General features: G+C 36.9%; 1 protein-coding gene across 1 annotated transcript in view; it reads left to right on the top strand.

Moving 5' to 3' along the window:
* The window catches only part of LOC145788471 (uncharacterized), a 259,392-nt gene that overhangs the window by 156,880 nt on the left and 86,406 nt on the right, over window positions 1-16,106 (top strand). Inside the window, exons 23-27 of the mRNA XM_082600235.1 lie at window positions 3,064-3,185; window positions 3,908-4,034; window positions 4,620-4,895; window positions 5,304-5,434; window positions 15,621-15,747. Coding sequence (XP_082456361.1) covers window positions 3,064-3,185; window positions 3,908-4,034; window positions 4,620-4,895; window positions 5,304-5,434; window positions 15,621-15,747 — 783 coding nt within the window. The remainder of the gene's footprint in view (window positions 1-3,063; window positions 3,186-3,907; window positions 4,035-4,619; window positions 4,896-5,303; window positions 5,435-15,620; window positions 15,748-16,106) is intronic.

The raw sequence follows: 16,106 nt of genomic DNA, 5'->3' as shown, positions 1-16,106 counted from the left end.
CCAAGGGTCTCTATTTTTAGAAACTGCTTGATGACATGTTGTCACCTTTGGGCAATTTGAGAAATTCAAGATGGCGTCCAAGATGGCCGCCATTATCTATAAATGACCATAACTCCCTATTCATTCACCTATCAGGAAGGTGATTTTTGTCTCTATACCTAGGTTGTAGTGGTCAAGCTATCCATTAGAACTAAGTATTATCTTAATATCGTATTACATACATAATGGTAACTTACAAGATGGCGTCCAAGATGGCCGCCATTAATTATAAATGACCATAACTCCTTATCCATTCACCTTAGGAAGGTGATTTTTGTCTCTATACCTAGGTTGTAGACGTCAAGCTATCCATTAGAACCAAGTATTATGTTAAAATATCGAATTACATAATGGTAATTTCCAAGATGGCCGTCGTAACACTATATGATCTTAAATAGCCTACTATTCAATCTTGAAGGAAAGTATGAAAAGGAAAACGACAACAGGTGTTATATTATAACAAATGCTCTTTAATTGTAATTCTGAATTCTCACACAGATTACCAAAAGTATATTATACAATTCATAACTAAGGATGGCTGCCACTTTACCACGTAATCTACAATTTCCTCTAAGCAGACTGAGACGTTTGAAAAACGGCGTCCCACAGGGATCGGTTCTGTCTCCACTTCTTTTTAACATCTACATTCTACACCCACGACCTGCCAACCACGGTCACCGCAAAATGCGCTTACGCGGACGACCTGGCAATTCTCCACTCCACAAAGTCGTGAGAAAGTCTAGAAGACACTTTGAGCCAGGACATGCAAACTCTCTCAGCTTATCTCCAGAACTGGCGACTGAAACTCAACGAAACCAAACTGTGGCAGCGGTTTCCACCTACACAATCGGGAAGCTGATCGTGAGCTACACGTCCACAACAACGGAAAATCTCTGTCCTTCTGCTCCGAACCAAGGTATCTTGGGGCGACACTGGACAGATCGCTCACATACCGCCACCATTTGGTGTCACTGCGCAAGAAACTCACATCCCGCGCTGCGCTACTCAAGCGCCTGGCAGGCTCTAGCTGGGGGGCGAGAGCTGACACTTTGTGTATAGCAGCCTTAGCCCTTGTCTACTCTTCAGCAGAGTACTGTGCACCTGTTTGGCGCCGCAGTGCTCACTGCCATAACATAAACACTGCTATAAACAGTGCCCTGCGCACAGTGACCGGATGCCTGCGTCCCACACCATTGGACAATCTCCCCAACCCGCTGAGCTTCGTCGCAAAGAAGTCACTCATTTCCTCAGTCGACGGGCACTGGAGCCTGACCACCTTCTCCACCACAAGATCTCTGCTCTTCCAAACGAGCACCCTGTCGACTGCAATCAAGACACCCATTCGTGCCAGCCGCTCAATTTCTGATCAACGAAGCTGATGAAGGGGACATCTCTGCAGCTGCTTGGGCAGACCATGGATGGAATTTTGAGTGGAGGTCAAGCACCACCAGACTCTATTCGTTCATCCCCGACGCCGACACGCGCCGCATTTGCCTGACACTACCAAGGCGGGCATGGCTGCGCCTCAACCGTGTTCGTGCGGGCCTCGGGCTTTTCCTCTCAACCATGCACCAAATGGGGAATGGCTTCTTCCTGTAAATGTGGTGCCAAGGAACAGACCGCAGACCACATCATCAATGACTGTACCATCTTCAAGCCACCTAACGGAGTGGAAGATATGCGTGTCATGGATGATGAAACCAAAGACTGGCTGCTCTTTAGTAGCCTTCCAGTGTAGTCCAGGAACATCGTGAATCTGGGGTGGTAAAAGGATAGACCCTCGGCCCCAGAGGCTCGCACGACGACGACGTATAGTTTGCTTGAGTGAGTTCTTGCCACCTGCGCTGCCTATTTCCGACATAAATATGCTGGTGGTTAACGTTTTGGGTGTTTAGAATCTTTTTGAAGCACACAAGTTTCACCACAAAACAAACAATATACTTTGAACATAAACCCTGGTAGTGATGACCGTCTCCTGGTCTTAGGCGGAATGTAAGACAAGTAACGTCCTGGATTCTTCCTTTTGTGCCTTTGAACCTGGAGGCTTGAAGTGTATGTTGAAGAACAGTTTCTGTGACGTTTAACTGTGCATTCAGGATTTTCACTGACTTTTTCTTCAAGAAGTTTATGATACCTGTCCCCATAGATTTTTCTATGCTTGATAAAGTTTTGAATACTGACAAGACAACTGTCTTTCAACGGTTCAGTCTTATTCTCACAACCAAATTTGGACACGAAATAGCACTATTCTCTTTTCCATTCATTTTTCACTATTGGTGATCGTCATACTATACTATAGGTTACGGGCAGCACCTAAAAAGACAACAGTGAATTATTAGGGCCCGTCTAACACAATATGATATTTACATGGGATTTACAGGGAGTTATGATCACTAGTAGGTAATAGCGGCCATCTTGGAAATTATCATTATGTAGGCTATGTAATACGATATTAAGATAATACTTAGTTCTAATCGATAGCTTGACCCCTACAACCTAGGTATAGAGACAGAAATCACCTTCCTAAGGTGAATGGATAGGGAGTTATGGTCATTTATAGGTAATGGCGGCCATCTTGGACGCCATCTTTAATTTCTCAAATTGCCCAAAGGTGACAACATGTCATCAAGCAGTTAATGAAAATAGAGACCCTTGGCTACCAAAATCAACAGTAAAAAAAACTTAATACAGCAATGCAAGGTTAAGGGGGAAAACGACATTTGGCTCCCAGACTATAAAGAATTACCAATCTTGTTATTGGGGTTTGCGCCGAGACTTTTCTCTAAAAAGTTGATTACTTACAAATGACGAATCAGGCATACCAGTATAATCGAAATTAACTTTTATCTGATACAATGATGTTTTTCAACGCGTTTCAATTCTTTAGTTTGAATCTTGATAATCAAAACAACATTGTAATCTTAGAACTAGCAATAATTGGCAAAGAGATGCAGAGCAGATTAGCAAAGAATCGAACTACATATTCTCCTCTTTTCACTGTGAACATGGTGATTCTTTTGACAGAACGTTGGAAATTTAGCAACATTGAAGAAACTGGATTTAAGTTGACTTGGACACCTTTGGAGCCAAACCTCATCCATAAATACACAGTAGAAATTCCTGATGGGGATGATATTGTCGAAAATGTAATGGTGTTTTGTTTCTTATAACGTAATAATAATATGCTAACTACACATAGCTTACTATAGCACATGCAACTTTAAGCTTGTTTGTGGTTTTACTCTTATTGTAAGTAGGCCTATGAGGAAAAACTAAAAAATTAAGTGGTTAATAAAAAGATATCCTTGTATGGTTAAATAATGAAAAATAAAAACCAAAGATGTCAAACTTAATATTTTATGAAAAAAGACGGAAGGGCACAAATCAATGGTTAGATGCAATAAAAAACACATGTTGTTAGATTTAAAATGTTAACCGTTATCAGAAGAGTTCCTGCCCTGAAGAATTAATAACATTTACTGATTAGCTTACATGAAAATGACATTTCGTAAAGAGACCAAACTATTTGGTGCCAATAAGAGTTCAGTGTAAAATATTTGAACAAAGTAACACGTTTAATATTCAAGAAAAATGTACAAGTCCAAATTGCATCAAGTTATCATGTTGTGTATTGCGACTTCGAATATAAATATTCAAAATCGCGTGATACACAACATGATAACTTGATGCAATTTAAACTTGTCTCATTATTTTAACATATTTAACTTGAGAAATTCTCTTTTTAGTAAGTGTGGTAACATAGTTGCATTTGAATTTAATTTTACACTATCATGGCAAACGTAGACAAAACAGTGCATGCGAGCAATACGTGATACTGGTAAGTCAAGTTATTACCTTTGCATTGCAGACTGTAGGTGAGGCTAATATTACAGGCCTTATGTCTGGAACAGAATACTTAGTGATGGTGGAAGCCCAGAAAATTGTCAGCGCTATGATTGAAGAAACATTGCTTTTTCGAATCTTACAATTCACTTGTAAGTTATTTTTTTCCATTTTTATCAAAGTTTTACTGAAGATAACACATTAAAAGTTTAATATAAAGTTAACCTCAATAAGACTGTTATATCAAAGTACAAAATGAATCTTCACATTACTGTTTTAATTACTACAATTTATTTTTATCCAACCTGCTCATAGTTGTCGAGTCTGCATGCAACCACAAGCATTTATGCATGGTTGAAAGATTGGGTAAAATACAATACTGTAATAGTATACGAATACAAGCATATTATACTTTTTTCTGAAATTAGTTTGCTTGCTACCAATTTTCATTAGTTTTTGGTTGGTCACGCTATAAGATTCATTCCATCACCTTCCAACAAGACAGACGTTTTCAAAATGCTAACTCATTTTCATAGCAACAACAACAACAATTTGTGCACTTGTTGTGGAAGTAAAATTGAAACATCCACAGTTTGGTTTCATATCGTTATCTGGTAATTTAACTGCGGCTTTCTTATAATTTACAGTGCAAAGAAAACATTTTAAACATTTTGTAGACTGATTACTAAGCATGGCTTTCATTGAAAGTGCAACAAACTTTTGCCTTGTAATTTCAGTGCCGTCTGCTCCATTGCTCCAAGCTATATCAACATCTGCTGAAAATACTGCCTACGTTGAATGGGATGCAGTTACAGGAGCTGATTATTATGAAATTTCTGTCACTGCGGATGACACTGAAAATGTTCTCTCCGATATTGTTGGAGCAGGAAACACTACTGACACCAATCGAACCTTTACCAACCTCGCTAACGGAACAAGTTACACTGTCGAAATTTGCTCGAGAAATAACAATGTTGAGAAAAAATCATGTAACCTAACTCGGATTACTGGGAGTAAGTGCATTAATAGAATCTTCTAACTACGTATTCATTCAAACACGCCACAAATTCCTATGTAGTCTTGCGTGCAGTTTTCTACACACACAAACGCAGATGTGCGACAAAAATTATGTAAAACTCTTATCGTGCTGTGTCAACAACACTAAAAACGTTTTTACAAAGTGTATCGATCTCACAAAAGCGAGTTGTTTACTGATAAAATCCGATGTTTGGGTTTAGGTATAATTTTTTCAAGGCTGAAGTTTGATTTTAGAGATAGTGGATGATTGCTGAATCGGATAAGCTTGGTTTTGGTTTCAAAATGCACAGTAGGCTTACTTGGCTGTCCTTAGCTTCTGTTTTATTTGTATGTTGACTAGAATTGATCATTCTCTTGTTTTAACGGACGTATTAAATATTTAGTGCTGGTGCAGCCAGAAGCCCCAACAATAACATCTGTGAGTCCAACAAGTGTAAATTTTTCGTTTATTGAAGTACCTGGTGCTCTTTCTTACAACATAAGTGTATCTTTGGAAAATGGATCACTGTTTATGGTAAGGCTTGGAAATTATGAAACGATTGTGTTTTGTACTTATCGTATTTGAACATGTACGTACAATTATTGTACATCAGTGCTCCTGCAGGCATTTTGTTTATTTTGATTATTTTGATTTGACGAGTGTGCCAAGTAAAACAAAACTAGTCTTGAAAAATACGGAATGCAATGCTTACATCAATAACTTTTGAAGAATTATGGAATCTTGTCAAAAAAAAAGCCCGAATTATAAATATTAAACTCATGTTAAGCAAACGTTTTGGAAACTATACTGCCTTCACCTTCATATTCAGTGCTATAACCTATAAATGTACATTTAAATTGCTATATTCCAAACATAAATACAGTAATATCAATTGCAAACCAAGTAATCCATGCAGCTAGCCGAACTACTACAATTATAGAAAAGCTAAACTGGCTTAGTCATGCGCTACCTGAGGTTGTATGCTAGGTGGCCTAGCAATCAACAGGCACAACACTGAAAAAGAAAAGTAAGCAGGAAAAAATAGAAATCCTACCAACTGAAATCGTTAAATAATAAAAAGTTTCTGAAGACCCTTAACCTCCGTTCTGGCTTCTCGGTGTTTAGAGAATTGCGAATCATAAACTATTTGTAGGATCCATGTACTGTAAAAGGATTCAACCAAACGGATAAAATCAGTAAAAAAGCAACCAGGTTTGGTAACCACAAATATTTTATTAGTTTTATTACAACTTTTTTTATTAATATATTTGTAGTTACCAAACCTGGTTGCTTTTTTACTGATGAAATTGTTAACCTGCCAAAAATAGCGAACAATTGTTAATTATGACGTAGCAATTAATGGCAGAAATGTTACCTCAAATGAACAGATTAAAGTAAACAGTGTGAAATATTGAATTGATGTGCATGATGAAATTGTAAAATATCATAAAAGTGGTTAATAACACTGGTCAACAGCCAATTTGCTTCCGAAACGAATAGGGTCAATCTTGGCTAATTTGGGGTCGCTGATCACGAATATCAAGCTGAAATTTGTTAATTAGCTCTAGTTTTTGAGATATGACACCATGCCAAAATGTGCTTTACTTGCTCACGCGGAAAGCAGTGTGCGTTTTTCTGTTGTAGCTTGCATCGGTCAGACAGAGTTGGGCACTTAATATATTTGTTGGAAGGTAGATTACGTGTCTATTCATATTTTTTTTATTTCAACATATGTTTGAGTTGGGTTGTTTGCTTGCTTCTTTTGTAAAAACTTCATGTGTTTAGCCTTAACTGCTCTTTCTGCAGATGCCTTGTAAATGCATAAATAAAGCAGACATTTTCTGCTACATTTGTGGTGAAATAAGTTTTTCTTCACAAAAGCGAAGTATAACGACTGTGGTCAGGAAAGCACACCACTTGTATTGTGGATGCATAGTTAGGTGATCAGGGCAAGAGTTGGGCCCCTCACATATGCTATAACTCCTATGGTGCAAATCTTCGGCAATGGCTAAACGAAAACTGACAACATAAAGCAACTTCCAAGATGCATAAAGTATGACCAACATCTATGGCAGCTGTGTGGTGACTTAAAAGTAGTAGCTCTTGTTATGGGTCTGCAGCTAGGTTATACTAAGTACTGGTTTTTTTCTTTGTGAATGGGATACTGATGAGATAGTCGAGGAAAGATTTCCACTACATCAAGAAAGACTGGCCTCTCGTCAATCATTGACTCCAGGGAAGAAAAACTTTCTACATCTGCCACTTGTCAAATAAGATTTTGTTTCCACCGTTGCACATAAAACTGGGTTTAGTGAAGAACTTCGTCAAGGCAATAGACAAAGCAGGAGCTGGTTTCATGTACCTCGACAAAAAAATTCCCCCAATGAGCAAAGCGAAAGTAAAGGAAGGTGTGTTTATAGGTCTCCAGATAAGGCACCTTCTCGAAGATGGTGAATTTGATCAAGTGTTATTTGGCAAAGAGAAAATTGCTTGGGAAACGTTTAAGTTGCTGGCCACAAAATTTTCGGGGAACAAAAGAGCTGACAACTACACAGAATTGGTGTCCAATCTCATTAAAGCATACGTTATGCATGGGGTGCAATATGTCACAGAAGATACATCTTTTGGACTCGCACCTGGATATTTTTCCACTAAACTGTGGAGAAGTTAGTGATAAGCATGGTGAACGATTTCACCAAAGCATATCTACAATGGAAAAGAGGTACCAGGGAAAAAAATAATCTATCAATGCTTGCTGACTTTTCTGGATGATATCTAGGGATGTTCCATTAACCGTATGCAAGCGACAGGCAAAAGGAGAAGAACAGATAAAATAGATTATAAATTTATATTTGAAAAGTGAAATTATTTGCTGCATATGCTATGCCGAAATATAAACGCATGCAATTATTACACTGTTTGTAGATTGTTATTGTAGTGTTCAATAAAGTGCAACAACGCTTGCTATACGTAGCTCCACATACAAAAAAGAAAAAGCTTTTATCTTTTAAACTAGAGCTAATCAACAATTTTAACCAACATTTTTGGGTTCAGCGTCCAAAAATACATAAGAATCAACTGTTTTCTTATCGGAAGCAAACAACTTTTGAAAAATTGTTGAACAGTGTAATTTAATATTTTTGAACGAAGACGAAGGTGTAAGAGGATTGTCTACACTTTGAAATTATTTCTTCTGTTTTTGTGATGCATGAAGAAGGATCTGCAGTGGCAATAAAAACCTTTTCTGTGATGCGCAAAGCGCTTCCTCTTGATCCACACTAGTATGGCTTTTAACTGGCGACTATTTTCAACTTGATTATAATTTTTTGTTTTCAAGACCAGATGAGTTTGGAAAGTGTAGATATGCTTTCGTTTTTGTATTTTTGATTATTGAAGCACTTGACATGGTTTCGAAATCTTGTTTTGAATTGACCTTTTGTAAGACTTAAATATTTTTGGTCTCGTCCTGTTGCTCAACACAACAAACAGTTGATTAAAAAAAAAAAGAGGCTGGTACACTGTTTGTTGTGTTGAGCAACAGGACGAGACTAAAGATAAGAGACAGTCAACCGCTTCAAGTGGACAGTTTGCTGGGTGGTTCACTAAAAACAGAAAAGTTTTATTAGTCAATTAAATATTTTTGTTCAGTATTTGAGTGATTGATGGTAGTAGCTTCATAAACGATATAGACAGCAAGGCATTTTCGTTCAAAAGGCAACTCGTTTGATACACAGGGTCATCAATAATGAGCGACAACTTCAAACTACTGCATTTAACAAATGGTAGACAATTTTTGAGTAATAAACATATAAAATTATTGCCAAATAAATAAATATTTAGAAAAAAACAAGTTTTACTCAATGTGTCTGCCATTTGGGTCGATAACAAGTCGGAGACGCTTCGAAAAGGACCTGCAAGAGTCACGAATTACTCTTTGAGGTATTTTGGTCCATTCTTTGGTGGTGTTTAGTCGAAACCTTGCTCTCTAGGTAAGACCATATGCCAAAGTCTAGGGGGCTCAGATCTGGAGATGAAGAAGGTCATGCTTCCTTGGAAACGAAGAACGGAACATTGGCTGAAAGCTAGTTTTGCGTTCTCTCAGCTCCATGTGAAGGGGCAGAAGCATGTTGGAATGACCAATTATGTCTTTTGGAGTGTTTCTTTGCCCAAGGCAACAATGAACCCTCAAGAATATTATCTCGATAGTTTTCTTTGTTCAATTTCACTCCTTGGTCCAAAAAAAAACAATGGACTCCTTCCTGATTCGTTGACTGCGGCCCACTTCATCACTGATACCGCCCCTTGTCCCCGAGTGGCTACGCAGGGTTCCACGTCACCATCTCTTAACCAAACACGATCATTCTGACTGTTAAAATGATGCTGGACATCAAATTTCTTCTCATCGTTGAACACAAGGTTTGGCAGTGTGTCTCCTCTTTCAATGCGTGAGAGCAGAATTCTGGCTCTGTAGAGACGTTTCTCAATGGTATTGGCATTTAGCAACTGTTTCTTCATATGTTTGAATGAGCTCATCTTCAAATCCTTCTTGAGAACTGTGAACATGGTTCCATTGGAGACAAAGGAGGCCACGTTCTGACAAAGGAGGCCACGTTCGCCTCCTTTGTCAGTTTTTTAATTGGATCTCTTGGAATTTCTTTGTACCTTTTCTCTGGTTGCTTTTAGCAATTTTGAAGTTCTGGCGCTTCAAGGGCGACCTTAGCCAGGCCGATTTTTGACATTTCCAGTTTCTTTGTGCCTTTTGAGAGTTCTCCAGACCAACACTCTATTAATTTTTAAGTCCATGCAAATATCACTCCTTGACTTTCCCGATTTGAAGAGCTCTACAATAGCTATTCTTTTATTCAATTTTTCATTCATGGCCTATAAAATTTAGGCCTAAAAAATATAAAATCGAGAAATATTCAATTCATTAACATTGTAACGCTAAATATTGATGTTAAATGCAGTTCTTTAAAGTTGTAACGTTAATCATTGATGACCCTGTATATATATTCATTTCACAGTTAAATTTACATTTGAATCTTCACATGAAAAATTTAATTTCCTTGACACCATAGTTGATAAAATTAAAGACAAAATCTATATTGAACTCTATAGTGAACCAACCAACGCACATCTTTATGTTTTGCCTACATCTTGCCACCTCAAACACGTGCCACCCCATCTTGCCATCCCAAATCCACTACATTTCTTATTTCCTTACCATACATATTCGTCGAATTTGTTCAAATGGTAAATTTTTAAATTATTACTTTACATTTCTCAAGATGTATTTGCTGAAACGAGGGTATAGTAAAAAAAACTATCAATAGTACGATTTGCGTGCAAAAAACATAAATCACAAGTTGTTATTATCAGACAAAGAAAACTTTTCTTTTTCTCCTTTCTCTTCAAACAACGAGTGCTCTATCCCTTTTGTGACTAATTGCGATTCACACCATCCACTTTGCTCAAATTTATTTGCTTATTGAAAAGCAATTTTGTCCTAAATTCCATTTTTAAAAATCCTCTACACAAGTTTTGAAACAAAGAAAGGAATGGGTCCCCTTGGCTAATTTTGGTGCGCTGAATTTGAATGTGGTGTCTATTTTTTCTGTATCGGGCTTCAGTTTTTTGTAATCTTATGTTCACACCTTTCGAAAACCATAAAAATGATACTGTATTTAACAAAAATTAAAACCAAAGGAAACCAATTATTCATTTTCCGGATACTGTCATATTCAGAAGCCGTACGAAAATGCTATTGAATTTGTAGTTACATTGCAGTCAAACTTACCTTTAAATACCGATATGCTAATTGACATATAAGAAAGGAAACAAAGGTCTCGAACTGTCACTGCTGTCAACCCACGATTTAAGCTGATTTTGTTTGATGAAGAGCTTCACCAATGTATCCAAAAAACACTTTTAGAACTGCATAAAATGGAAGTAGATCTATCGGACGAATATAGCAAAGTGCAGGAAATGGAAACGAATGAAACAATTGCTGCAGGGTGGGGATGTTTAGAAAAGAAAAAGATAAAAAATACCTGTTTAGAAAAATGCCAGCAGGCGATTTCAAAAGCGAATTGCGACACTTTTGGAAACAAGAGTGGATACCAACAAACGAGTGTTTATACTGTCCATTACAATGGTGGAAAGTCAATCAAACACTTTTTTTCAATTGTGGCTATATTGACGCAAATTTTGGCTATTCCAGCCGCTTCCACCACAAGCGAGCGTTTGTGGTCTGCTGCTGTTAACATTGTGGTACCAAATTGAGCATGGAACTCCATTGGACACGTGCCTTCTTCGCACGATTTAATAATCTCAGTTGACCGTACCCATTCTTTTTCTTGTTTGCATCGTTTTTGTATTGAATATAATTCTTGTTTAATGTAAAAAACTTTTCAAAACCTGACACCGGCTTACCCGGATACCATTAACAAAGTTGTTTCAAACATCCCGGTCATTTACCAAATTTGGTGATTTACGTATTTTCAATTCAGTGTTTTGATATGCTTGGCGGAGAAAGGATGTGGCTGTCGACCTTTTTCCTTAGTGCCAGACTTTTGTTTGCAAAAATAGATGTTTAAAATCCTGTTGACTTCTAACGCAATGACGTGCTAGCTCTAAAATATTTCGTTTCAAAATTACAAAATATTTCATTTTAGAGCAAAAATCTTTAAGAAGGGTTTCGTTTCGACTTGAGAAAGTTCTTTTCGAACAGCCTTGTGATCGAACTTGAAACGGCGACTTTTACAAAAAGTGACAATATCAGAGACTTCTTTTTTCTAATAAAGTTTTAGGGCGCAATATGGAGAAAAAGAAACACTACTTTGAAAAAACATTGCAAATAAAAAAATGTTTGTTTTGTGTCTATTCAGAGTCTCCTTTTTTTAACGATTCCGACTTCAGATACGCCAAACTTCTTCCGACTCCACAGTCCTGATCACAACTAGTCATCCACTCCTCTAAGTCTAATAGACGTGATGCATACACTGATTTGCACTCAGTTGTAGTAAATTGGACTCTTTTTTTTGTTGGTGCTAAATTTGTGTATTTACTTTATTGTTCTTGACATGTTCGCGCCAGCAATGAAAAATGAAATTAAATTACTTATTCTTTTTATTTAAATTGATGAATCCGCCCTGTTAGATCAGTGGTTGAGCGCCGGACTCATGCGGCGCTAGTTCGACTCTCCGGGTATGCGCTTGAGCAATGCATTTCAGGACTGCTTCCCACTGGGCTCAATTATTGAAAGAGAAATGCCAGATGAGCAGTCTGGTTTTAGAAAAGGCAAAGGTACCCGTGACCAAATTGCAAATCTCAGATGGATTATGCAAACCAGCAGGGAGTACAAAAAAGATCTGTACATGTGTTTTATTGATTATTCGAAAGCTTTTGATGTTATCCAACATAACATTCTTTGGAGTAGTCTGAGAGACATGGGAACGCCAATGCACCTGCTGGAACTCATAAGTTCATTGTATGAAAATCAAGAAGCTACAGTTCGAACAGCATACGGAAATACAGCTTGGTTTAAAATTGAAAAAGGAACACGCCAAGGGTGCATTTTATCTCCTTCTCTATTTAATATGTACACAGAAATGGTCATGAGGAGAGCAGGGTTGAATAATTTCAATATAGGAGTGAAAATCGGTGGCAGAATTATAAACAACTTGAGATATGCAGATGACACTACCCTTTTGGCCGAGAACGCACAAGATCTTGAAGACTTAATCATCAAAGTGAAAAAGGAAAGTGAAAGGGCTGGATTGAAACTCAACATCAAAAAAACAAAAATTCTAACGACTGGTAAAGCAGATAACATAAACATCAAGATCGAAAATCAAGAAATTGAAACAGTGAATGAATTCATATTTTTAGGCTCAAAAATAAGCTGGGATTCTAATAACTCACCAGAGATAAGGAGAAGAATAGCGCTGGGAAGAAATGCATTTGTTGGGATGAATAGCATTTGGAAGAGCAAGGATATAAAATTAAAAACAAAAAAGAAGCTGATCAAAACTATAATATTCCCAATTGCAACTTACGGATGCGAAACATGGACAATGAACAAAACAGACAGAAGAGAGATTGACGCATTTGAATTGTGGTGTTGGAGAAGGTTACAAAATAACAAAGGAGAAAATTCTTGAACAAATTCAACCGGACATATCCCTAGAAGCTAGAATCGTCAGGCAGAAACTTTCATATTTTGGCCACATAATGAGAAGCAAATCAATGGAAAAAGACATCATGCTTGGTTTGGTGAGCGGAGGAAGAGGAAGGGGGCTCCCAAAAACAAGATGGCTTGACACGATTGTAAATGACAGTGGTATGGGAGTGCATGAATTGAAGGAGGCTGCGTGGGATCGAGAGATGTGGAGAAAGATGACGTATAGAGTGACCGAGAGTCGTAAACGACTGAACGGATGATGATGATGAATGCAGTGGTTCCCAACCAGGGGAGAATTCCCCGCTAGAGGAGAACTTTGCAATTTTCAGGGGGAGTTTGGTTTTAGAATTTACAGCATTTTAAACCTAGTAGCCTAAGTTGGCCCAGACTAGAGCTTTAAAGCGTGTTCAAATCGTTTTTGAATCGTTTTCACACACTAATTAAACCTTTGCGACTTCATATCTCTCACTCAAAAGTTGAGAGAATTAATTGGTAAGGAAAAGAGTAAACAAAGCATCTGTGATGTCACTGTTTAGAAAAGCGAGCAATCACACACAAAGAAATTCAGGTAGCTGATGCAGTGATAGCCTACAGTAAGAGAGAAATTGTATTTTGTGCCATCTAGATATTATAGTGTTCTAACTTGCTATGTAAAACATTTTTTTATTACGATTTTAATTATTTTGATGTAAAGTGGAATATTAGAGGCTAAAGAGCTTATTACTAGTGAGACCTTAGTTTCTCTTCTAAGACTTAGATTAAAATATTAATGTAAACGAGTTTTTAACAAACTAAATTTGTAAAGGGAGTGGAGATTATATTTATATTTGTATATTGCCTAAAAGGGCCTACAGAATAAAAAATGTTTGGAACCACTAACCTAGTGAATGGAATAATTTTCCGGCAAGAACATTTCAACAATTGGAAACTTCACTCTGCCAATCATGGTAACAGGCCATTTTTCAAAAGTCTCTACAAGCTGCGAAACTACCAAGAATAACCTATATAGCCTTTGTCAGTCTGAGAATAAAGATTCAAAACTAAACCAATTTAACGTTGGCCGATTAACTGGGGTTGATTACAAGGTGGTTAAGCTACAGTACACCTTGTGGTTAAGGTGGTTAAGCTACAATTTGGTAGTTATTCAAAGTTTTTCAAATGAAAAAAAAGCATATTTGCAGTAGAAAAATCTCCACATCATTGACTAATGCATGCCAAAGTTTACGTAGGGACTTGTAGGGATTTTCGAATGACGCTTGTAGAGATTAACGTTTTTTTACGTGGCAACAGTCGTTGCATGAGATCTTTCTTGCAATAAGTAATTTGATAACCAGGAGTCAGCTTAAAATTGCTTTAAACCAAAACATGTTTACATCTAGATTAACAATTACTAATGATTCTAATTTTGCCCTTTTAATGTGATACTTCAATAACAATAGCCTAATAATTTTTTAACAATTTTTTTTAATTTTAGACAACTTTTTACTTTCATTTTCACTGTGCTGAGGAGATCCATAAGATCGAAACATTAGCCATTGTTCGCTGGCTAAATTTTATTCAGTTACCAAACATGCTTGTTGTAGTTCTTTAAAATCTGTTCATGTCTACCCCATTAGCTCAATGGTTAAGACTCAAGATCACGCGTCGCCGGTTTGCTCTCCGAGTGTGCTCTTGAGCAATTCAATTAAGGACTGCTTCCCATTCAGTGGCACCTAGTGGATGGAATAATTCCTTGGCAACAACACTTCAACAAAAATTAGAAAACTTCACTCTGTAAATCTCAGTAATGCAAAACTACCATGGATATTAAATGACCTAACAAAGGCCTTGTCGGTCTGAGGGTAAAGATTCAAAACCAACCATTTGAGATAATATTTTTACCATTTATTGCTACATCATATTTAACCATTGTTTGCTGTTTTTTGCCGGTAAACAATTTTAGATTTGGGAGGAAATTGGTTAGGACGCCTGGTTACTGCAGGCTAATCAAAAAATAAAAACCCCAAAATGTAGATACTAAACTGATGTTCAACAAACAAACGTTTCGAAAACTATACTGTCTTCATCTTCAGTGTTATAAAATAATTAATTTTAATTTTATTTTAAACTTCATTTCATACTTTACGCGTTCGCTTGATTGCTTTTTATCTGTTGGTAGCATTTTTACTTTTTCCTACTTACGTTTTATTCTTCAGTGTTGTGCCTGATAAATTGGTAGGCCACCTACAGTACCATAAAACTTTAGGTAGCGCATGCCTTAGCCAGATTACATTTTCTATAACTTAAATTGCTATAAATACACGTTTAGTCGTTTATATCACTGAAGATGAAGACAATACAGTTTTTGAAAAATTTGATAAACATGAGTTTAGTATTTAGCTTTTTTTTAGCTCAATATTTTTTGATGAGATTAACCAAGTGTTCCAACCATATTGATCCTAGACTATTGATAACTTAATGTAACCCTTTCAATAGTAGTGTAAGACTTTTAATTCCTAGAACAACTCTTAAGCTTGTTGAAGATGTGTTTAATTTTAGGTTCTTGAAACTGTTGCTACACCACTCATGGTGATGGGTCTCACCTCTGGTACGGTGTATCAGTTTTCTGTGGTAGCGATTTATGAACTTGGTACTGCAACGAGCAATTCTAAAAGACAAATCACTGGTAAAGTGTTTTATGAATAATAACAGTTGATAGTTCTTGATGTGCTTCAAAACCACTAACATAACTTAAATAGTTTATTGGTAACCTTGCCTATTTATATCTTTTTTGGTTGTATCCAAGCTTGTGCCAAGTAGTGAAAGATTTAGATTAAAGGGACTGAAAGAAATCTTCATGTTCACTTTAGTGTCTTGCAAAAAACAATTGTTGGTGGCTAGACACAAAATCGAGAGAATTCGATCTAAAAGAAAAAATAATGTTTGTAAAGAGCAAATTTTCTTTGACGTTGACCACAAAAAGTATAAATTACTTCAAAGTTTGCAGTTTTCTTCTTTTGGCCAATTTATCACTGATAAGTTTAT

The sequence above is a fragment of the Aplidium turbinatum genome, chromosome 2, assembly GCF_918807975.1.
Source record: "Aplidium turbinatum chromosome 2, kaAplTurb1.1, whole genome shotgun sequence".
Taxonomy (NCBI): domain Eukaryota; kingdom Metazoa; phylum Chordata; class Ascidiacea; order Aplousobranchia; family Polyclinidae; genus Aplidium; species Aplidium turbinatum.
Note: the sequence above shows the minus strand (reverse complement) of the source record. Positions and strands in the feature narration are given on the sequence as shown.